A 23,020-nucleotide genomic window follows, 5' to 3' on the forward strand; every position below is an offset into this window, starting at 1 on the left:
CTCTCTATAGAGTTGGGTCTTCAAGAGCTTCTTGAAGGTAGAGAGGGACGCCCCTGCTCTGGTAGTGCTAGGCAGGTCGTTCCACCAACGTGGAACTACAACTGAGAATAGTCTAGATTGCCGTGCTTGCACCGGGGGCAGTGCCAGACGACGCTCACTGGATGAGCGCAGCGTCCTGGGTGTAACATTTGCCCATACAAGAGCATTTAGGTAGGTGGGAGCAGACCCAGTAAGCACTTTGTAGGCAAGCATAAGTGACTTGAATTTGATGCGAGCAGCTACCGGCAGCCAGTGGAGCTCAATGAGTAGCGGGGTGACATGTGCCCTCTTTGGTTGGTTGAACACCAGACGCGCCGCCGCGTTCTGGATCATCTGTAGTGGTTTTACCACGCATGCCGGCAGGCCCGTTAGGAGGGCGTTGCAGTAGTCGAGGCGGGAACTCACCAAGGTTTGCACCAGCAGCTGGGTGGCATACTGGGTTAGGTACGGCCTGATTTTGCGGATGTTGTATAGCGCAAAGCGGCATGACCTGGCGACAGATGCGATGTGGGCTGTGAAGGTTAGTTGGTTATCAATAATGACCCTGAGGTTTCTTGCTGTTTTGGATGGAGCAAGAGATAAAGAGTCAGTGTTGATGTTGATGTTGTGGTGGATGAACTGTTTGGCTGGGAAGACCATCAGTTCTGTTTTGGCCAGGTTCAGCTGACGGTGGTGGTTTTTCATCCATGTGGATATATCAGCAAGACAGTCCGAGATCCGTGCCGAAACAGTGTTGTCCTCAGGAGGGAAGGACAGAACCAGTTGAGTATCATCGGCATAACAGTGGTAGGAAAAACCATGCAAGCGGATGATAGGGCCCAGCGAGGTGGTGTAGATGGCAAAGAGAAGTGGTCCCATTACCGACCCCTGGGGCACCCCAGTGGTGAGGTGGTGGGGTACAGATAGATGACCTTGCCCCTTGAATGAGCGCTCAGTGAGGTACGATTCAAATCAGGAGTGCGCCTTGCCTGAGATGCCCATATTTGACAGTATGGACAGAAGGATGCGGTGGTTGACTGTATCAAACGCAGCTGATAGGTCAAGCAGGACGAGAGCTGAGGATTGAGCTGCTGCTCTAGCTGTTTTTAAGGCCTCTGTCACAGATAGCAGGGCTGTTTCGGTGGAGTGACCGCTTTTGAATCCAGACTGGTTTGGATCGAGGAGATTGTTTGTTGACAGGAACTCTGTGACCTGTTTGGAGGCTGCCCTTTCAAGTGTTTTAGATAGGAGAGTGAGAAGTGAGACCGGTCGATAGTTTTCCACCTGAGTGGGATTGAGAGACGGATTTTTGAGCAGCAGCGTTACCCGAGCCACTTTGAATGAAGAAGGAAATGTTGCAGAAATTAAATGAGGCATTAATCACCTGTGTTATTGCCGGTAAGACGGCAGGGGAAATGGCTTGAAGGATGTTGGATGGGATAGGGTCCAGCGGGCATGTAGTTGGACGGCTTCCTGCTAGGATTTTGGAGACCTCACTCTCAGAGATAGGGGTGAAAGAGGGAAACGATAAGCTATTGATGGCAGCGCCCTTAGGGGGGGAAGACAGTTGGTCGAATTGTTTCCCAATGGCTGCCACTTTCTCTGTGAAAAAGGAAGCAAAGTTATCGGCTGTGAGGTTAGTAGCTGGGGGAGGAGGAGGAGGGTAGAGCAGAGTTTTGAAGGTGGAGAATAGTTTCCGAGCATCAGTTGCACTACACTTCACTACAAAGCTCATGCTTGATAAACAAGGAGTCATCGCTATAATAGGTTTGGTAGCGACAATTTGCAAAAACCAGCACAACCTTCAAAGAGATACTTCTGTCAGTTGTAGAAAACCTTGATGATGTTTTATCACATTTGGCATTAGGACTTTTCTGAGCCATATTTTTAGTTGAACGTTATAGCCTACCAGTCTGCATATTCATTGTGGTCGGGACACATTTCATTAAAGGAGCAATATGTAGCCCGGATACGAAGGGTTAAAAATCGGTACTGAATCCCAAATTCGAAATATTGGAGAGCGCTGTCCCCCCCAGCCCAAGCTCCCAGCTCCGAAGGAGAAAAGAGTGAGGTCCTAGTGGTACAAGTGGCAGAGGATCTCTAGAAAGAGCAACAGAGAGAAGAGAGAGTGCAGGTCCTGCATGCCTGTCAAGTTAACATTACTGAAATCCGTGACGTCAGTGATTGAAATCCATGAAAATCGGTCATCCATCCCCACTGCCCAAAGATACAAACAAATGACAACACATGCTATTATGATGTTACTTTTGTGAGGCATTTTGTAAACAGGTCTGGTTCGCCTTGAGATAAGAAGGTGGCCAGTGATGCTGAATATTGAAAAGTCATTGACTAGTAGCATAAAACTGTTACACATAGTGTGCACAGTGTGAACATGGCAGTCTCCTCACTGCACAGCAGTCCTGTGCAATACTTACCTGTTCAGGAGAATATTAGCCAACTCGGCATCTGTCTTCAAATCATTCTGGATACTTAGCTGTCTCCATCTTTCAAATTCATCTCCAATATTCACCTGTGTTTTACTACATCTCTCGTCATGGAACTTTTGGGAATTATCCTTATTTCATTTGTCATCTGGCAACCAGGGGTATCGAAATACTACTGGAGAAATGGGCAGTGGACGGGATCGCACAGGCCAATACACAAACAGACTAAAATGAAATGTAAAAGGAGAATATACTGGCTGTAACATTGTTGTCAGATAGGCCAGTATTTCAATTTAGCATGAATCTCTGATGATGTATCATGTTCATTTTATAAATTAGTACAGTAAATGTATTACATATTGGTCCTTTAAAATTAAAATTAATACCAAAAAGTTTGTGCTCGATTTTCCATGAGATTACCCACATGCTATCATAAACTTAAGACAAAGACAGCACCTTCTACATGTTGTCATTATTTTGTGATCTTATTGTTTTGTTTCTGTTTTCTATTTGTTTTGATATTATATTGCATTGTGATTTACTTGTAAAGCACTTTGGTCAGCGTGACCTGTTTTTAAATGTGCTATATAAATAAATATGACTTGACTTGACTTGAGTTAAAAACTAAGTTGAAGAGTCTGGAAATAGCCAAGTCATTAAACATTTGACTTTAAAGATACAACTATTTTTGGAGGCTATAGTCCTGTCATGCAAAATCTATTAAATTACTTTTTTCAAGACATCAGATGTGATTAACACTTTATTTGTTATGGACTGAGGACAGGAGGACCACTTGTGTTATGATAATATTATAGGCCTAATGATAATATAGGCCTACAAATCAACCTACTATTTTGATCATCTCAAACCTGCATCCATCCTGCCTTCGTATTTTGATTTGTCAAAATGACACATTATTTCAAGGAAACCAAATATTTCAAAAGGAGCAACACAAAAACGCAGGCGAGGATTTTGTCTTACCTATGCTAGTCCAGTGTTTCCCCTAGGTTTACAGCTAAGGGGGGGGGGGGGGGAGGGGGACGGCGGCAGGGCCGCGTCGCGCCGCGGCGGCGCAATGCGCTGCGGCGGCGGACACAGACACAAACACTTAAATGAATTATGATGTTCATGTGTTTCTTTTAATGACAGCAGTCAATATAACATCTTACAGTAACAATATGCAACAATTATACTTCAGGATTAGGGGTTAGGATAAGCAGTTTTACTTAAAAAATAAGTATAATTTTACATGTTTTATGGTAAAGGTAACCTTAAATGACTTATTTTGTGATCTGGCGCTATATTTATAAAAAAAAATATATTATTATTATTATTTATTTTTTTTACTTGAGCTTCCAGGGGGGGCGGGCGGGGCCGTTGGGGGGGCGGGGTGCCACCCTAATATCATTGTAGGGGAAACACTGTAGTCTAAAACCCCAAGGGCTTTTTTTGACTCTGTAAGGTAGTTTGCCATGCCTGATATTTTTGTATATTTCATCTAACTAAAAACCATGAGGCAAAAGTGGCATTTATGATTATATTCTAGAACAACTCAGCAATAATACAATGAGAGTAAAAGGAATGTAGTAAAACAAAGTTTTGTATTGAAATGAAATATAAAGACACTAAAATGAAATCTAGTTTTAGAGGTGCTCAGACTTTGTACAAAAACACATTGTAAATATTTTGGAAGTTTTCTTTTTTACTCTGAACCTTGTAAACAAAGGTGTTTGCTCCAAAAAGGTGAGTTTAGCATTCAAAAGTGTGTGTGGTTTCTATACTTATTATAAGTAATATAGAAAGTGACACTTTTCTTCACTTAGACCTGAATGCATATTGATGAGAGAGATGTGAACATTCTGGGACACCTTGGTCGTCGACAATGGCCAGCACTTAATGGCCCTTGAATGTCTTTGTGGCCCTCTCCCCCCTACAGGTTTTGACACATCATGACCCAATAGTAATCACTGAATTACCATTCCCTTATCATATGACTGGTTGTCATTTGCTAATGGGCGGGTCGTAGGCTTCTGAAACCTCACTCACAGACTGAAATGTGCAAAGGATTAGTTATATTCTCCTTACAAAGTGATTATTTATATTTTAGTTTCAAACTGTAAATATTTTAAAAGAAAAGGGTTTAAGGTTGCTGTAGGTGTTAGTTTCATGTTTGTAGGACAAAAACTCACAGAGATTTTTAAATCTATGAATCAAAATACAACTAAGTGCCCCACGGGGCACCTTGGGGCTAGAAGGGCTAACCAATAAAAACCTCGAACGAAATTCACAACAAAGGATGTGACGTCATCCGCACAAGGAACTCTTACTGGCGCGGGAGTTCAACCAGCAGAAATATAGGTCTTTACCTTCATGTTAAGGCAGGCTTATTCTTAGAAATAGTTTCTTCATCGCTAAAAAAACAAAACTAGGTACTTGTTTCAAAATGGCTACTGCAAATGATGTAGATCTACCGCCGAGTCTAGGTTGTCTGAAAGTAAGTCCTTCTATAATCAAATATACACAAGCCAAGCTAGCTATTTAACTAACTTAGCCCAGTCTGTTTACCATAACGTTACATGTTACGTTAGATAGCAGCAGTGATCGAGTAGGCACACTCTGATCTGTTTATCGGACTTATACAGGACAATATATGATGTGTACTGTGTATGACCAGCAAACAGATCAAAAAAATTATGTTTGATCTGTATGCCAGTGCTCGTGGTAGTTTATTTAGTTATTACATTAGCAAGCTATCGCTAGCGAACAATACCAGTTCGCTTACAATATCTCTTGGCGCTAAATCAGTACATCACTTCAGTAATCTTTAATCAAACGTTATGTGTCGATGTTGAAGCTCTTGAAGCGAACAAAGTTCATAAACTTTCTCGTATTTTATGCAGAATATGGATACACTGCTGCGGTGCCCAATATGTTTTGACTTCTTGAGCATTTCAATGATGTCGCAATGTTCCCACAACTGTAAGTATTCTGTCACTAGTTACATTCCTCTTTTGTACATCAGCAGTCTTACCCGAGTATATTAAGTTATTTCTAGACCCAATAAACGCACCATTCAGATCGCGATGACAAAGCTTGTGGAAAAGCATGAATATGACTTTGCAACAACATGCAATGAAAATGCATGTCTGATTCAACAGACTTGGTATGATCGAATCGCTATGTAGCTTATGTAATAGCTTTGACCTGACAAAAGTAGCTGAAGCTCAAAACAATATCTTGTTTTCTTTTGCAGTCTGTTCCCTCTGCATACGAAAATTTTTGTCCTACAAATTGCTGTGCCCTGTTTGTAATTTGGTAAGTATGAAAAACCTTGACCTTTTGCACACCATTTCTTATGTGCAGGTCACTTGTGGGGTATGTGATTCCTACGTTTGCAAAGTAAAGTGGTATACATTTGTGTGAAGGCTCTGACAGATTATATTCATCCTAGAAGTCAGACAGTCCATCTTTTGGTCTTCTTGTTAGAAAGGTAACGCACCCTACCATTATATAATATTTACTATGGCTGTTCAGACAACAGTAGGTCCTTATTTCAAGTAAATTAAACCCTCTGAGCTGGGTTCTACTCAAGGTTTCTTCCTGTTTGAGATTTTCCTTTCCACTGTCTCCTGTGGGCTTGATCTATGGAATTGGGCTTCCTAAATCACTTCCAGACAATGTATATTGTTAATGGTGCTGTAGGTTATAAAAAAACTAAATTCAATAAAATAGTTAATTAATTACTGATTTTGAGTTGTGGCTTTCATATCGCTACCTAACCTGCTAGTATTTGTAGTCCTGTTGTGACTGTACAAACTGTATTGACCTGACACTTCCCTTTCATCCATGTGAATAGTTCCCTTTTATCACAATTTGTACCCTAAATCACCAAGGGTATGATGTCGTTTGTGATGACAGCAATTACATTTAGCTAATTATTCTTACCCAGGTGCTGTGGGGTGGGGTGCGGAAAAATTGCAAATTGATAAGGTTTAAGAACCACTTTGTGCCTCTGTGTCTGCTGGTGTTGTTGTGCCCATATGTTTGCCCATGGATGTGTGGTGAACCTCACACTGCCAAGACTTGATTACTTTGTTAATTCACCTCAATGTCAAATTTGACAGATTATTAAATGCTTCTCACAGCAAATTCATGCATGCGATTAATTTAGATTAGTTAATAACAAATCATGTAATTAAGTGGATAATTTAGTTTAAATCGCTTGACAGCCCTAGTTTTAATATATCTAACACACTAGAAAAGGATTGAACTGCATGAATAATGCATTTCTCTTTTGAAAAATATGTCAATGTACCATCTAGAACTTCTGTGTCTGAATACAGGCAATACTCTATTTCGAGTCCAAGTCTGAGTTGTCAGTGCTCAGGTCCAAATTCAGTCACAGGTCCTGAAAATAATTGAAGTTGGAAACTCAAAAAGAGATTTAGGTTTAATCTGAGAGCTCTGTAATAATATTTAAATCCTGGTTTCTTTGAATTATTCACATCTCTGGATATAAATGATTACCTGTACTTCATGGAAATCTTTGCTGTTTCCTGAAAATGATTAATTATGTTTACTCTTTATAACTGCCGTTTTGATGTTGTGTAAATGGAGCTGCATTTGACAGAAGATGGATGTAGGTTGGTTGTCAATATATTGGCTTTCAGTCTCTTATGATGTGTTTGTTAACAATTTAAATTGTAAATAAGTTAATTTCGACCTGACTCTCCCTTGTTATGTCCGTCCATGCCTCCATCACTGTAACTCAGACCAGTCCAACACTAGAGAATGTTGCTCCCCTTGCAAATCTCAAATGTCCCCTCCAGTCATGCACCCTGCAGCCAGCCCTGGCCTCGCCTTAATTTCACCTGGTTAACGTTTTCATATTATTTTGTGTCAAATTGATACAATTGGAGTCATTGGTACATGTTCTTCATTTCAGCCAATGACGGAACAGGATCTTAGGAACAACAGAATTCTGGATGACCTGGTGAAGAGCTTCCAGGATGCAAGGTACCATGTTACTGCAACTTACTCGCAATTTTTCGCCGTTCAGATGCAAGATGTGTCTTGAGAACAAGTACAAATGAGTGTCGATGTGAATTTGATCTTAATTGTCACAGTCTTGAGAATAGTATTGCATGAGTCTTCTATCCTGACCCCCTACCCCCTGTGTCTTCGAAATTACAGTGCTCTGCATATTGGACTGATCTCAGCGGGAATCTTGATTAACACTTCTGATTTAGCTAATTTAGAATATTTGACTTCAAACCGCTTTCAAACAGGGGTTGAAACAGCTGCTTCAGTAGCGGGTTGACAACCTCTGTTTTACATAACCAGTGCCTAATCGCCTTTGAGCTCACATATCGACAACCTTTCACCAGAATCGGAGGCACCATTTATCACCATGGTGATTTGTCACACACTTCTGTCATATACCATATGAGGGATTTCTAAGGGAAGAGCATTAATTCCAACTACCACACACACATTATCAACATCTGGTATGCAGCCTCCTTTTTTTTGTTTTTGTTTGTTTGTTGGGTTTTGTTTGGGATGTCCAACCAAGCTAACACTTCTATCATATACCAATAGGGGGTGGACCTTAACAATTAGTATTTAGAGTCAGTAATAATAATAATTTTATATCATTTGAGGGATTCGATTTTATGATTTCATTTGATGTTTAGTGTAGCCAATATTCCCCAACATTGTAAATATTCATACCTGTGGTTTAGTGACAAACATGGGTAAGTTAGCTTAGAGTAGGTGGTTAACCCCAATTAAATTGCCCTATGGTTTTGTTTTGCTAGGAGAATGAAACCATAGTGCTCTTCTATTAGGAGGTTTATCACTTACTCATAGCTTATTACCCAAGTTTGCCACTTAACCACGTAGGCTACTCTGTTTCTCACCAAATACGCCCCTGCTCTTCCAGTTGAGCAACAGGAACTTTTCATTTTTAGCTATCTCTCTAGTCTTTATAAAAACTAACAAATGAAAAGCACAGGGTGATGTTCAATGGCAACTGCACTGCTGAAAGTGGAAAGCTTGTTAATTTTTGCCAGGATATTTCGTGTATGTGTTTGTTGAAACTTGTTGTGACTAACCTTGACATAGTTTTTTTTTTTGTCCAGTGTCTGTAATCCACCCTCAAATAGGGGATTTCCCTTAACAATCAAATGGGGATTTCTGTTTAATAAACTGGCTAACTTTTTTGTTGCTGAAAGTTTACTTGCCAGATGGAAAGAAAAAAACTTGCATATTGGTTAGTAATCACATTATGTTCAAATTGCCATTAGAGTTATTTTAATTTCTTCAGAGCAGTTGTCATATGGGCCCTTCCTGTACCAGAGGTGTCAAAAAAGTAATGAGTGAGTAAAGTTTGTTTTGTGATTGCGTGCAGTGTCAGGCTTTGGGTTGAGCTGCTTCACAATCTTGTTTTTAATCGCTGCCGTGAACTACCGTCTATGAAGTCAGTGACTGCCATGGGAAGCTGTGATCTTCTCTGCCCCTGAGTCTGGTATGGCCACTGGGGTGGGTAGGGGCTGGCTTATAGAGCTCCCACAGTCCCTATTGTTTAATTTCCTGTTGTCTGCCAGTGGAAATTGGAAACAAGAGCCACGGTGGCAAGGGTGACCCTCACTCGCACCAGGTACAGGAGATGGGGGGGGGAAATGTAGGCCTTAAGTAATGTCTTGTTCTGTCCATCTCTACATCCGACCTTGTCTCTTCTGTTTGGTTTTAGATTCCCATGATTCCTCAGGGAGTTTGTTTGAAATGAAAAAATCATTCCTTTATGTCTTGATTATGCCTTCTTGTGTCAGGACACCGAGTGAGAAACCCTTTACTTGCTAGCAGATTTGATGAAGTTGAACATGCCTTTGACTCTTGATGGTTGTTTGTTAGCAGTTGAACACGCCTTTGACTCTCTTGATGGTGTTGGTTTGCAGTTGCTGAAATCTTTGCAGTGGTGCATCACCTTGACTGTGCTGACGGCCCATGAGTCCCTTAAGTGTTGGGTAAGCTAAAAGCAATTAGCTCTCTCTGCTATTAGGCCACTATATTGACTTTCTCCTGCTGCTCGACTAATCAATGAGCCCCTAAATGCCGACTAAGAGTTGGGGCCCTGTTACTGCAAGGCGTCTTGGGTCTCCAAGAAGGTCATATGGGTTTTGGTCTCCCTATATTTGCAAATACCACCCCAACACAGCTGGATACCAAGTATTGTTTGGCTCAGGGCTCTGGGGTTGTTAACCAGGACATAGAAAGTGCTCGAAAATGTCTTCCATGGAGATATGGAATATGGACATGAGGCTCTACTATAACTTGAGCTTCCAACACATTTATAATTTGAATGGCTTCTTTAGAATCCCTTACGGGATAACTTAATTGTGAAGCTGATCGACTCATTGGGGGGTTGGCATAAACAAGTACATAACTTGAGGTAGGGATCAGCAGGGAAGTTATGTGACAGTGTCCCAATTTGAGTTTCATCTGAAATTAATGTTCTGACGGTATCTTATGATACATCCTTAATGGTGATGCTGATGTGGGTAATCGGCCAAGTCAAGTGTAATGGTTTAGTTCTCACAGGAAAGCTTTATTGGCCGGTCATGTCAGGATTATGATGACATTCAATACGCATTCTCTGTTTGGTGCGTGTGATGGTGTACAGCTGGTTTAATGTCTAGGCTTTCCTGTCCCAGGTCTCATCCTGTGTTATTGAAATGTGCAAGATGAGTTGCATTGTGAAATAGCTCAGGGAAAAATCAGATCTCTACCCCAACCCACCATCCCCACCCTTCTACAAAAATACAAATAACTTTGAATCCCTTCAAGCTCTCAAAGCCTTGTCGAATAAATCAGCCAGGAAATCAGATTGATCTGTCACGTAGGCTTAGATCATCCACCGTTCCTCTCTCCTGCTTCTGCGGCAGTGCCTGACATCGTGCCAAAGTGCGGCCCAGGCCTTGTGGCTGCACCACTAAATCTGCTTCTTCTGGGGACTTATAGCGTCTCCCTTTACCCCCTGCTACCCTCCCCGCAACCCTCACCTCCCCCCCTCCTGCTAATCTTCAGACTGCAGGAAGGCAGGGCCCATCTAGAAGGTGTGCTCCAGACATTTGTTAAAATGCATACATTGTGTGCCTGTCCAGTCTGCTACATCTCCACAATTAATTCAAATGATTGCTGAAACACAGAGAAAGAAAAGCATTGGGATAGAGAGAGAGAGAGAGAAAGAGAGAGAGAGAGAGAGAAAGAGAGAGAGAGAGAGAGAGAGAGAGAGAGAGAGATTAAAACAGATGTGCAGGCCTAATTAGTTCTGACTGTCACATTTCCTGTCCCTCCTGATGTATCTTGGTGGACGCCCCTGAGCATTGGTGACTTTGAAGAGACTCGCAGACCTGAGATCCGCCTCATCCCTAATTCAGATGACTGCCGACATCTGGCAACAAAAGTGCTCCCGCTGTCCCGACAAAGCCAGCCAGCAAGCTGAGAATACCCAAATCAGGCCTTGACGTGACCTTCTGCCGTAAATGTCAGGGCTCTTTTCTGTGGGATTTTTGGCCGAGTGTTGGTGTAAGAGAGTGCTTTGGTACCACAGGGCTGGAATGGGGTGGGAACTGCATCCGTTTACAGTAGTCTATCAGCATGCACTCTCATCTGACGCTTGTAAAGTTTGCTGCAGTACATGCAGCCATTTGTCCGGAGTAGGAGGCGATGACAGGGCTATATTTTGTTCTCCCTCTTCATTATCCCTGACACCTCGGTCTGTGTCTTTATTGACTTCCATAATCCATATCGACATTTTGATAAAGTCTTTGCTGATAGAAAATCTGGAGGAGAAATAGCAAAAAGTGGGAGGCGAGAATGGAGAGGTCATTTGTTTCTTGGACGTTCAAAGATTGATTGTAGAATAAAGGTTGACCACATCCCTTTTTGTGCTGTGCTTCTGTTTTGAGCTGTGTGTTTCCTGTGGTGTTCTGGGAGCGGAGAGAGCCTGTATGTATGCATACAGATAATGTCATATTTCCTCTGCCTTGTAGATGAAAGGGCTAAATCGGCACTTTGCAACTTCTTCTGGAGTTCTGGAGATACTTATCTGCTATGCGTGTTTTGGTTTAATGTTCTTGTGTTTATTTGCAAAGTGCAGGCCATTCATACCTCTCTGTAAAATTATGTTGGGAAAGCGTAGGAAGGAACACTTCCAGAAATGTCTCAGATGGCAGATAAAGTGTTTTCAGATACCTCTATTAACTGTTTCAAGGGTTTGCGAATATTGTGCTGAATTTATGTTTGATTTGTAGGATTTATTGTTTTTGCAGCTGTCCTGCCATTACGTTGTTCTTGGATACTGAAACAAGTAATGTGTATAGTGCTCTAGTGGGTATAGTGCTCTTTCTGTAAGTAGCATCCCTATTCAGGTCAGTTGTAGAGACCTGAGTTATGTATTATGTGTCTTAAGTTATTATGTTTTTTTCTGATTTCCAACTGTATTTTAAGGTTTGTGTGTGGTGTGTGTGTGTGTGTGTCTGCAACACTAGTCTGCAACTACTGTTGTAAAAAGACACATCTCGTCCACAAAACCAGTTTTGTTTCTCTAACCTCAAGCAACTTTAGAAAACCTCTTCCCGATTATTATTGTGAAATTAAATTATATGAACCTGTAACCTGTGCATAGCCTTCTGTTGCGTAAGATTACCTTCCCTTAGGCAGCAGCATAGGCAGAGAAAACACACGCACGCACACACACACACACACAGAGACACACACAAACACACACACAGAGTACCTAAAGAACATGATTTGTGTGCAATGGAAAAACTGGACTGGTACAATGTGAAAAAGTCGGTATTGATTTTTTGGGGAGGACCCCCCGCCCCTGTTTGGTAATAATAGGGCCTGGTTTGAGTAGAGTAGACCGGTGGTAATCACAGTGGCAGCAACATAGGGGCAAAGAAATTATTAACCTGTGCTGTGTGATTGTCAATGGACTTACCATCAGTTCAGCACTATTACGGAGCAAACAGTTTGGATTGGTCAGAATGCCTGAATGTTACTAGGATACGCTAAGCTCATATTGATAAGTGTTGCCTTCAGTCAAGTTCAGCTCAAATAAATGCTGTGCACCCATTCTAATGCTGAACCGCAACAGAAAATCTATGGCCTCTGCTGTTACTCCTGTTGCTGCTACTGCCTGAGTTGTACAGCTGTAATGTCAAAGCGTTTATTTAGTCCTGGTTGGAAAGTGAGTGTTCATCTTTCCAGGACAAAAAAGGAACTTCCCCTCAATTGAAAATGTGTTGATTGTTGTAGAACACAGAAGACCGTGGCACTTATGTCTGTCATCTCCAAGCCCCATTCAATGACAATCGGCACTCATTTGCTTTCAGTGCGTTTTTGTGGAGGCTGCCACAGTGCTGTTGTGACGCTGCTTACAGTATGCGTCAATATTAATGTAACATTGCACACCAGCTGCTTGGGCAAGCAGAGCAACAAAAGCACACACACACACACACACAAGATGTCATTTTACGCTAGGCTGCTTGCCCCTTGTTGCTGTGAAATTGCTAACATGCTTCCATTGTTGCTGAAAATAAAAGCACAATGGTCAGAGCACAGTCTTGCTGTCTGAACTGTAATTCTCTGAGTGTGAAATAGCCTTTACTCTCTGTGAAACATTCTTGTGCCAGTTCAATTCACAAAAGAAAGTCCTAGTTACCAGTTAAGATGCGTTTTCATTAGGTTTCTGATGAATAATGATCCCTCATGGATATCCTTCATAATTAGCCAAATTAGGTGTGTACACGTCTACTGGAAATAAAAAGCATACATTTTTTCCCTAATAGCAACAGGGGATGAACACTGCTCCTGGTGTGTGTGCGTGGGCGTGGTACACAAGTGGGCCTAGCTGTGTGTGTGTGTGTGTGTGTGTGTGTGGTGTGTGTGTGTGTGTGTGTGTGTGTGTGTGTGTGTGTGTGTGTGTGTGTGTGTGTGGTGTGTGTGTTTGTACATAAGTGCGTGTGGAGCCTAGCTGTGTGTGTGTTTGTGCATGCGTGCGCAGGCTGCAGTGAGCACAGCTGTGTGCAGGACTGCTCTTTGGTCAGACCAAAGACAAATAAGAGGTTTTCAGCATGGAAATCTGAGCATTGCACACCTCATTGGCTCCACTTTATGACCCAGTAATGGCTCTGCCACCTCCGGCTGCATCTGTTTGCTTTTCACATTTCCAGCCGTGTGGTGAACAGGCTCTAGTGGCTCAAGTCTTTACTTGCGTGTATCTTTCTCTTCTTTCTCCCCCAAGGAAAGCCATTATTGAACATGTGCACTTTGTGTCAGGAAGCTTATGTTTCTCTCAGCGGCTCTTCACAAGCTAAAAAGAGTCAGTTCGTCTTGAAGACCCCTTGGAGAGAGAACTCCATAATTTTTTTCAGTGTGCCTATTTCTCATTAAGTTGGTGTTGGCATGTTGGAAGAGTGCCTTTCACACTAGGGTGATGTACCCTCGTCTGCTGAACCCCCTCCCATACACACGCACAGTTCACTGACTTTCTGTCCCTCTCCCTTCCTTTTCCTCTCCCTGCAGAAAACGATTGTCCCAGGCACAATTCGACTCGCCCCCCATTTCGCCCAAGACCCCCTCCTCAGCTGTCAAGCGCAAAGCTCAAGCGCCACCACTGCAGCAGAGGGGCCCCAAGAAGGATGGTTCCGTTCTCTCTCACTTTTTCCAGAAACAGCCCTGCGCAGCGTCTAGCTCTGCCTCTGAGCCCAGGAGGGAGCCTGAGGCGAGGGTTCCCTCGGGCAAACGGGCACGGACCTCCTCTCTCCGGACCGCTGTACTCACGGTGAAGCAGGAGCCTGTGGAGGAAGAGTTGCCGCAGGCCAATCAGAGGAGACAGGCAGTGCTGCACAGCAAGAACTCCTCCAGTGTCCTGGTGAAGGAGGAGAAGACGGACTGTGAGCTCAGCTCCCCGTCCACCTCTTTGGATCTCACACCTGTAGTTAAAGGTATAATTGCTCTTGTGCCACCCATAGATTGTGCCACGTGCAGAAGCACAGAGGCATAGAACAGTCACCCACTTTCTCAACCGTGCTTAGTTCAGACACATAAGAGCAAGTAATCAAACCATGTGGGCATGTGATATTTTTCATAAATAGAGCTCCTTGGAAAAGAAGTGAATCCACAAACATAGTGCAATTGACCAGTGTAGTATGATATCTCTACCCTCCAGTTTCCCAAATTATACTGTGCATTGCACTTGTGCAAGTGTGTTGGCCTTGTGTTAATGGATAACAGTCCTGTTTTTATTATAGGGGCAGAACTACCCACAGACTTGTCATTTATACTTTAACACCAGTTTTACCCAGTGGACCTTATATTAATTCTCTACTGACAGACATAAACTGAGATGATGTGTGCCAAAATAGGATGAGCTGTGCTGAAATTCAGTTTCCACTGAGTCACTACCGCCATCTTGTGTTTTGATCCAAAGCAGGTGTTAAAGGAGTTCAGTCTGATACTGAACTACTGAGGTGCCTGAGCCCGGGGAAGGCCTGTCCGACGCGCTGGATGTTAAGCGTGCTAAACTCACTTGCTTTGCCCTGTAGTAAACAAACGCCTATGGACAAATGTTGTCGTTGTAATCCAAATTTATTCCAGTAAAGCATTATTCCATCGCAGTTCCCACATTGCAATACAGAGTGCCGCGCACAAGCGGTCAAAAACCCTTTGCCCTTCCGGGTCAAACACCTACCAGCAACATTGTATGTGCTACCTATATACCTGACGCAAGTCATGGACATGCGCCACCCGGTGTTACATACAAGACATTACGACGTACATACAGACCAGCATTTTGGCTCTTACACACCGGCCCCTAATTGATGATGGCCAACAGACACAACAATTCAAACTAATTAAAACAAAGAGCCACAATGTTGCAAAATACCATGAGAAAATCAAAAAAATACCTTCACATTCATACCCCACACACTAAACAAAGTTTAGTCACAGGTCTATCAATGACATTAGACTTTGTCTGCAACTTTACAGAACGTACCAGGCCCTGTTTATCAGAAAAGACTTCCAGTACCCTGGCCAGTGGCCAAGAACCACGGGGAGCTGAAGCGTCCATAATGACAACAATATCTCCAGCCTTCAAACTCCTCTTTTTGTCATTCCATTTTTGCCTTTCTTGAAGTAAAGGCAGGTACTCCCTCACCCACCTCTTCCAAAACAAGTCCGAGAGGTATTGCACCTGTCGCCACCTCCTTCTCACATAGAGGTCATGAGGCTCAAACAATCCAGGTGGAAGGGCTGGTTTCCCTTTAAGCAAAAGTAAGTGATTAGGTGTGAGTGATTCCAAATCACTTGGATCATCTGACAGTTTTGTAAGTGGCCGGTCATTCAAGATGGCTTCAGCTTCACAGAACACGGTATGAAGACCATCGTCATCTAACGTCTGCTGACGTAGGACAGAACAAAGGACTCTTCTTATGATGCGGATCATCCTCTCCCACACACCGCCATGATGGGAACCGGCGGGTGGGTTAAAACTCCAGCGAATTCCAACTTGCGAGAGGACTCCTTCAATCTGCTGATGGTTCAGTGCAGCAAGAGCTTCCTTCAACTCTCTGCCCGCCCCGACAAAGTTTGTACCATTGTCCGATACCAGGTGAGTCACTTGCCCTCTTCTACTGATAAAGCGCCGCAGAACATTGATACAGGCGTCCGTCTCTAAAGACGCTGCAACTTCAAGATGGACGGCTCTGCTGGCTAAACAGGTAAGTATAGCTCCATACCGCTTACAAGTTCCTCTTCCTTTCTTCACCTCCAAGGGACCAAAGAAGTCTACTCCCGTGTTGGTAAAAGGGGGTAGATCTGGCTGAATTCTCATCTCTGGGAGATCCGCCATCTTTTGTTCTAGAAGACGTCCATTGTAGCGCCTACAGAAGCTGCACCCAGTAATCATTTTCCGGACGGCCGCATTTGCCTTAGTAATCCAGAATTTCTTCCTAACTGATGACAACGTGTGAGCACGTCCAGCATGGCCCAGTGTCTGATGAACATATCTGAGGATGAGTGTTGCGACATGCTGCTCTTTGGAGAGGATAATAGGATGTTTGACTTCCTCAGGCATTGCTCCCCTACTCAGCCTCCCTCCAACCCTCAGTAGTCCATCAACCAGGATGGGGTCCAGCCTGTAGATTGGACTCTGGCGACTCACTGCTGCTTTCTTAGAGGACAATGAAGCAATCTCCTCCTTGAACTGCTGCTGCTGGCAATATCTAATCAGTGCAGCCTCTGCTTCTGCCAGGTCGTCTACAGTCAAGGTTTTACTCCTAGGCCTCACAATGAACCTTTGTCCATCAGTATGCCTTGAATTGGATTGACTACTTTCTTCTGACTGGATTACCACAGGCCCTTTCAGCTGTTTTCTCCAGCGAGCCTTCTCCAACAACACTGCCTTCAAACGGAGAAACCAAGCGACTGTCCTCTTAAGCTTCCCCCAGTCAGAAAGGTGACTGACGAGCCAGTCAGTGGGCTTAACTGAGTCACACATATTGATGACATTCATGGTGGCCTCTCTTCTCACCTCTTGGTCATCAGGATTCAATGAAGTTTCCAGGGTAGTATTAGGCCAGTCCTCCTCCTGCTTCCACAGAAATGTAGGACCTTCCCACCACCTACTGGTCTGTAGAAAGTCTGCAACAGTCAACCCTCTCGATGCATCATCAGCTGGATTGTCCTTGGAGCAGACATGCCTCCATTGCCAGGGTTCTGATGCCTCTCGAATGGTTGAAACCCTGTTAGCCACAAATGTGTGAAACCGTCTATCCTCATTCTTGATGTACTTTATAACTGATGTACTGTCCGTCCAGAAGACAGAATCTTCCAACCTGACATTGAGTTCCACCTTTAGCATAGAGTCTACACGGACAGCAAGAACTGCTGCCGTCAACTCCAGTCGTGGAATAGTTATGGCCTTCAGTGGTGTCACCCTAGCCTTACCGAGCAGAAAGGAAACTTGAGTGTGACGTTGCTGGTTTAACATCCTTAAGTATGTGACACTCCCATATCCAGCTTCACTAGCATCTGCGAAGTGATGCAGCTGGGCCTGGGCGACCTCACCGAAGTTCACTGGTTTGACACATCTTGGTATCTCAAATGCATTGAGCTGGTCCAGGTCTTCCAACCATGCTTTCCACTGGCTTAAGATGTCAGGTGGCAAGGCATCATCCCATGCACATCTTCTTCTGCATAGTTCTTGTTGCATCACCTTTGCAGGCAGTGCCACTGGCGCCAGGAAACCTAGAGGGTCATACACTGAGCAGATGATTGACAGCATACCACGTCTGGTAAGTGCCTGTTGCCTCACTTCGATCTTAAACTTGAAACAGTCAGTTTCTACGGACCATAGTAAACCCAGAGCTCTCTCCACCGGCAGATTGTCTCGATCCAAATCCAATTCCTTTAAATCCTTAGCCCTTCGTTCCTTTGCGATGGCTTGCAAGACGGCGCGGCTGTTGCTAGTCCACTTCTCCAAGACAAAACCTCCCTTCTGGCACAGTGCAGTTAGGTCCTGAATCATCTGAATAGCATCCCCTTCAGTGGCTGAACTTTTCAAAGAGTCATCCACGTAAAAGTTTTTCTTGACAGCTTGACATACGATGGCAGAGAACTCAGACTGATGATCATCAGCACTTTTTCTCAGCGCATAGCTTGCACAGCTTGGAGAGGACACGGCACCAAACAAGTGAACGGTCATCCTGTGTTCCACCAGGTCGGTAGTGACGTCTCCGTTTGGCCACCAGAGAAAACGGAGGAAGTCCCGGTCTTCCTCTGCAACCTTTACCTGGTGAAACATGGCTTGTATATCGCCCATGAATGCTACAGGTTCCTCTCTGAACCGAAACAGGACTCCAAGCAGCGAGCTGGTGAGGTTAGGGCCCTGAAGCAACTCCTTATTCAAGGATGCACCTTGAAACGTGGCTCCACAATCAAACACAACACGAAGGGTTCCTTTCCTTGGGTGGTGGACAGGGTGGTGGGGGATGTACCACACTCTGCCAGGTTCACCTTGAAGCTTCTGCTGGGGCACAGGCTCTGCGTAGGTGTTAGTGATAAGGCCATTCACATAATGAGCATACTCCTGGTGCAGGCTTTCGTTACTCAAGAACCTTCTTTTTAAGCCCTGCATCCTTTGCTTCACGACGGCCAAGTTATTAGGCAGAGAAACATCTTTTTTCTTGAAGGGCAACTTCAAACAGTACCTTCCCTCTTGCAGCACTGCTGAATCCTCCATGATTTCCATAAATCTGATGTCGTCCCGAGACATTTCCCTTTCCTCTGCAGCCTTCTCACTGAAGTCATGGTTGTATTGACTGACAAGCAGCTCTTCGAGCCTTTGCAGAGAGATGTGGTTCACTGTGGCTGAGGATGATGATGCATCACTGTTTCCACTCAGTGGGCCATTAACCACCCATCCCAGCACTGTCCTGATGGCGTATGGGCCATTCTGGTCGCTATTGATGACCTCCCAGGGTTCTAATACCTTGGGTGCATTAGTTCCAATTAACAGGTCAACATCTGCTTTCACACTTGGGATGCGCACCTTTGATAGATGAGGCCACTTGGCCAGATCCTCTGGCCTTATCATATTACCCACAGTGACTGGCATTTCTTTCTGTGTGAATACCTCGGGGAGGGTATAGTAGTCATCACTGTCCGGATTGGACACCTCCAGACCTGACACAGAGTATGCGGAGACAACCCTTTCTTGCCCCATTGTGCGCAACATGAAGTTTGTTCCTTTGCCTGTGATGTTCAGCTTCCGCATCAGATGTTCAGAGCAGAATGTGGCTGAACTTCCAGGATCTAGAAAGGCGTAAGTTGTAATGACATGGCCACCCTTGGCAGACTTCACCTTGACAGGAAGGATGGATAGCACACTCTGGTCCTTACCGGCCCCTGCGTGTCCACATGTTTGAGGAGAGGACTGTTGCTGGCCTGGTGAAGCAAATAACTGTTCCTGAGTCACTTGTTTTTTAATGTGCAGCACAGTAGGGTGAGATTGTCCACAGATTTTACATGCCAAGCGACTCTCACAGTTCCTGCTCATGTGGCCGACGCGTAGACATGCAAAACAAACTCCCTTTTGCCTCAGGAAGAGGATCTTCTCCTTGTGCATTTTTCCTTTGAACTGCTTGCACTCCTCCACAGGGTGGTGTCGATCACAAAAAAGGCACTTAGCTTCCTCAGTGTGCTCTGTGCTCAATGGCTGCTCCTCTACGTCATGAGACAAGTCTTCAGTCACAGCAGCAGCAACGATGTTACCCCTTACATGGCTCCTGGGTTGAGAATAAAACCTTAATGGTGGTCTTGGTGCAGAGGCAGTAGGCGCATCCTGTATGTCGCCAAACAGAGGGTCTGACAGGATTTTGACACGGCGTTCGATAAACTTAACCAAGTCGTTGATGTGGGCTCGGTCATGAGACCTTTCCATGATGTCATGAGCTGTAGTTCTCCATTGCTCTCTCATCTTATATGGCAGCTTGGAGATAATGGCCCTCATATTAACTGGCATGTCCAGTTCCTGCAAGTAATGAAGCTCCCCCATTAAATTGCAGCAGCCACGTAAAAACAAGGAATAATCTTGCAGTGCTTTCAAGTCCTCTGCCTTAACGACTTGCCAGGCCAATGCCTTTTTCATATAAGCTGTGGCTACCTTATACGAATTTCCAAAATGCTCCTGCAGCAGACCCTTTGCCACTTTGTAGCCATGATCAGGCGCCATATGCTGACAGCTACGCACTAGCTCTTGTGGCTGTCCCCTGGTGAACTGCTCTAGATAATAAAGACAGTCTGCACTTCCAGCTTTGCTTTCCACCCCTTGTTCAAAGGCTCTGGTAAATGGTCTGAACTGAAGAGGGTCCCCATCGAACACAGGAATCTCTCTTGATGGTAGAGATGATGTCTGATGTTGGCGAACCAAGGCAGCGGTGATGTCATTTTGTCTCTGCATGATGGCCAGTAGATCTGGGGGGTGAGCTTCATTGGCAGGCTGGCACGTGGAAAGCCTTTGCTGTTCCTGTTCTTGCACGGTTGTCAACTGCTGCCGATAGTCAGCTGGTTCAAATGTTCCTTGCTGTAGGCCCCTTGGATTGTACTGAAGTATAGAGGCATCCATACACCACCGCTCAGTTTGCCTTTTAACTACCTCCGGTGACAGCGGGTTGTTAGGTGGGAACAGTCCTTTGGCAGAGATAATTGGCTTTGGTAATTGAGGTTGAAATTCCTTTGGTTTAGGATTTAAAACACTTCTTGATTGCATTTTCCCTTTTTCCTTTACCACACAGGAATTCATGCCTTTTGAGGGTGCTTCTGAACAACTTTTCTGATCGGCAGCCTTTAGCACAGACAACTTAGCAGCAGATGCAGCCAACTCTGCATCTACATCAAGCTGCTCCCTTCTCCGCCTTAATTGCTGTTCCTGCTCCTCTAGGGCGTGTCTTTCTTTCAAAACTGCAGCTCTAGCCACCAGAGCAGCTCTGTCGGCCTCAGCCATGATCCTAGCTGAGGAAGTGCTAGATCTTCCACTGCTACCACTTTTATGTGACTGTTGACTACTAATATTGGACACACTGTCATTTGGATTGACACCATCCCCACCCTCGTCATTTTCATGCCTGGCTTCGAAACCCATATTTGCTTTATCATGACCATTCACATTTAAACCAGCATCAAACATTTCAGGTAACACAATTGACAAAGCAACATTATCATTTTCAGACCACGTAGCAATAAAACCCTTTGTTTCAGAAATAACATCATTGTTAGAGATCATCTTTGCTTTAAACCAAGTTTCATGTTTTTCCTTCTCATGAACAGGCAATACACTCAACAAAGATTCATGAATACGTTTTGCAACATTGCATGTCTCAATCAGTTCTTTCAGAGCATTTTGTAACTGTGGTTTATCATTTTTTAAACATTGTATCGATTTTCTGATTATGCTGGCATTGTCCAGTTGACACTTTCTGTCTGCTTGCAATGCGATACATTTATTAACAAATGATTCTGAACGTTTAGAACGCTTATTACCAGCGCTAACAACACTGCTGTCTTTACTGGCGGCTTGCAAAGCAGCCTGTTCAATCGCGGGAGGATTCTCCATGATCAATCAACGCTGTTAAGGTAGTAATGCAAAGTTCGCAAAGTTCACAGTCAAAACAAAGTTCGCAAAGATCAGTCACACAAAGTTCGTCTCCACAGTCAACTGTCGTCGTTTAACACATGTGTTTCTTTTATACCCGGGTATGTTTGCACACAATTTAAATGGCCATTTATTGTAGCGCTACAAATACCTATTTTGTTGGGCGCCTTGCAGTCATCGGGTGGTTCCTTGTACTCCGTGGTCCGATTTCGGCATCAAACAAGTAGCTCCTTGTCACCAGAAGGCCCACATATTCAATCAATAATCCACAAGGAATCCGACGGTCCTTTGACTGTTCCTAATTCAATGCCTGCATGCCGATGACTCCGACGTAAACGAAAGTCTGAACTGATGCGGGGTTTTTGACTAATGTTAAAGGAGTTCAGTCTGATACTGAACTACTGAGGTGCCTGAGCCCGGGGAAGGCCTGTCCGACGCGCTGGATGTTAAGCGTGCTAAACTCACTTGCTTTGCCCTGTAGTAAACAAACGCCTATGGACAAATGTTGTCGTTGTAATCCAAATTTATTCCAGTAAAGCATTATTCCATCGCAGTTCCCACATTGCAATACAGAGTGCCGCGCACAAGCGGTCAAAAACCCTTTGCCCTTCCGGGTCAAACACCTACCAGCAACATTGTATGTGCTACCTATATACCTGACGCAAGTCATGGACATGCGCCACCCGGTGTTACATACAAGACATTACGACGTACATACAGACCAGCATTTTGGCTCTTACAGCAGGGCTAAAGTGTGATGGTCTTCTCCCTTAACCGGGGGTGTGTTTCTAAAAAGCTTCCTAGTCTAACCACTGTCGCAATCTTGGTCGTTACAATCGTAATTTCATCGGCCAGCGGATTGGTGTTTGTCAAAAGCGTAGTTTAAACGCAATATGCTTGCAAAGTTGGGTAGTTGGACCCACACTGAGCTTGACCCTCTCCCTACCTATATTTTAACACCTACCAACTGAGAATTTCACTTATCATAGAATTTTAGAATACTATTAGTTTATCTTGAGTGAACCATTGAGCCAGTCACAACACTTTCGAGAAATACATCCTCTTACCACAGAGCCTCTTTTTGTGTGCAGGTAGCTGAGCTGTGGCAGGCATTAATTATATATTGGGACACAAAACAAAACTGTTCTTACCCTTATTATGAGTTAGTTCTTCTTCTGTATTACGTCAATAGTTATAAGTAGGGATGAGAATTTATCAGAGTTTAACGATTGCGATTCCATTCTGATTCCTGCTTATCAATTCGATTCCTTATTGATTCTCGATAATTTTTGGACAAAGAAAAAAAAAAAGAGTAAAAACGTGTTTATTTACATTC

The 23,020-nt window shown here is 44.0% G+C and overlaps 1 protein-coding gene across 1 annotated transcript in view; it reads left to right on the forward strand.

Annotated features, from left to right (window-relative positions):
* Positions 1 to 4,905: 4,905 nt before the first annotated feature.
* Positions 4,906 to 23,020, forward strand: part of rad18 (RAD18 E3 ubiquitin protein ligase) — a gene marked incomplete at its 5' end in the record, with an annotated part of 60,933 nt that continues 42,818 nt past the window's right edge. The window contains 5 exons of the mRNA XM_080845805.1: positions 4,906 to 4,956; positions 5,363 to 5,441; positions 5,716 to 5,777; positions 7,408 to 7,478; positions 14,055 to 14,476. Of these exons, the coding sequence (XP_080701931.1) occupies positions 4,906 to 4,956; positions 5,363 to 5,441; positions 5,716 to 5,777; positions 7,408 to 7,478; positions 14,055 to 14,476 (685 nt within the window). The remainder of the gene's footprint in view (positions 4,957 to 5,362; positions 5,442 to 5,715; positions 5,778 to 7,407; positions 7,479 to 14,054; positions 14,477 to 23,020) is intronic.

This window comes from Sprattus sprattus, assembly GCF_963457725.1.
Source record: "Sprattus sprattus genome assembly, chromosome: 10".
In the NCBI taxonomy this organism is placed as follows: Eukaryota; Metazoa; Chordata; class Actinopteri; order Clupeiformes; family Clupeidae; genus Sprattus; species Sprattus sprattus.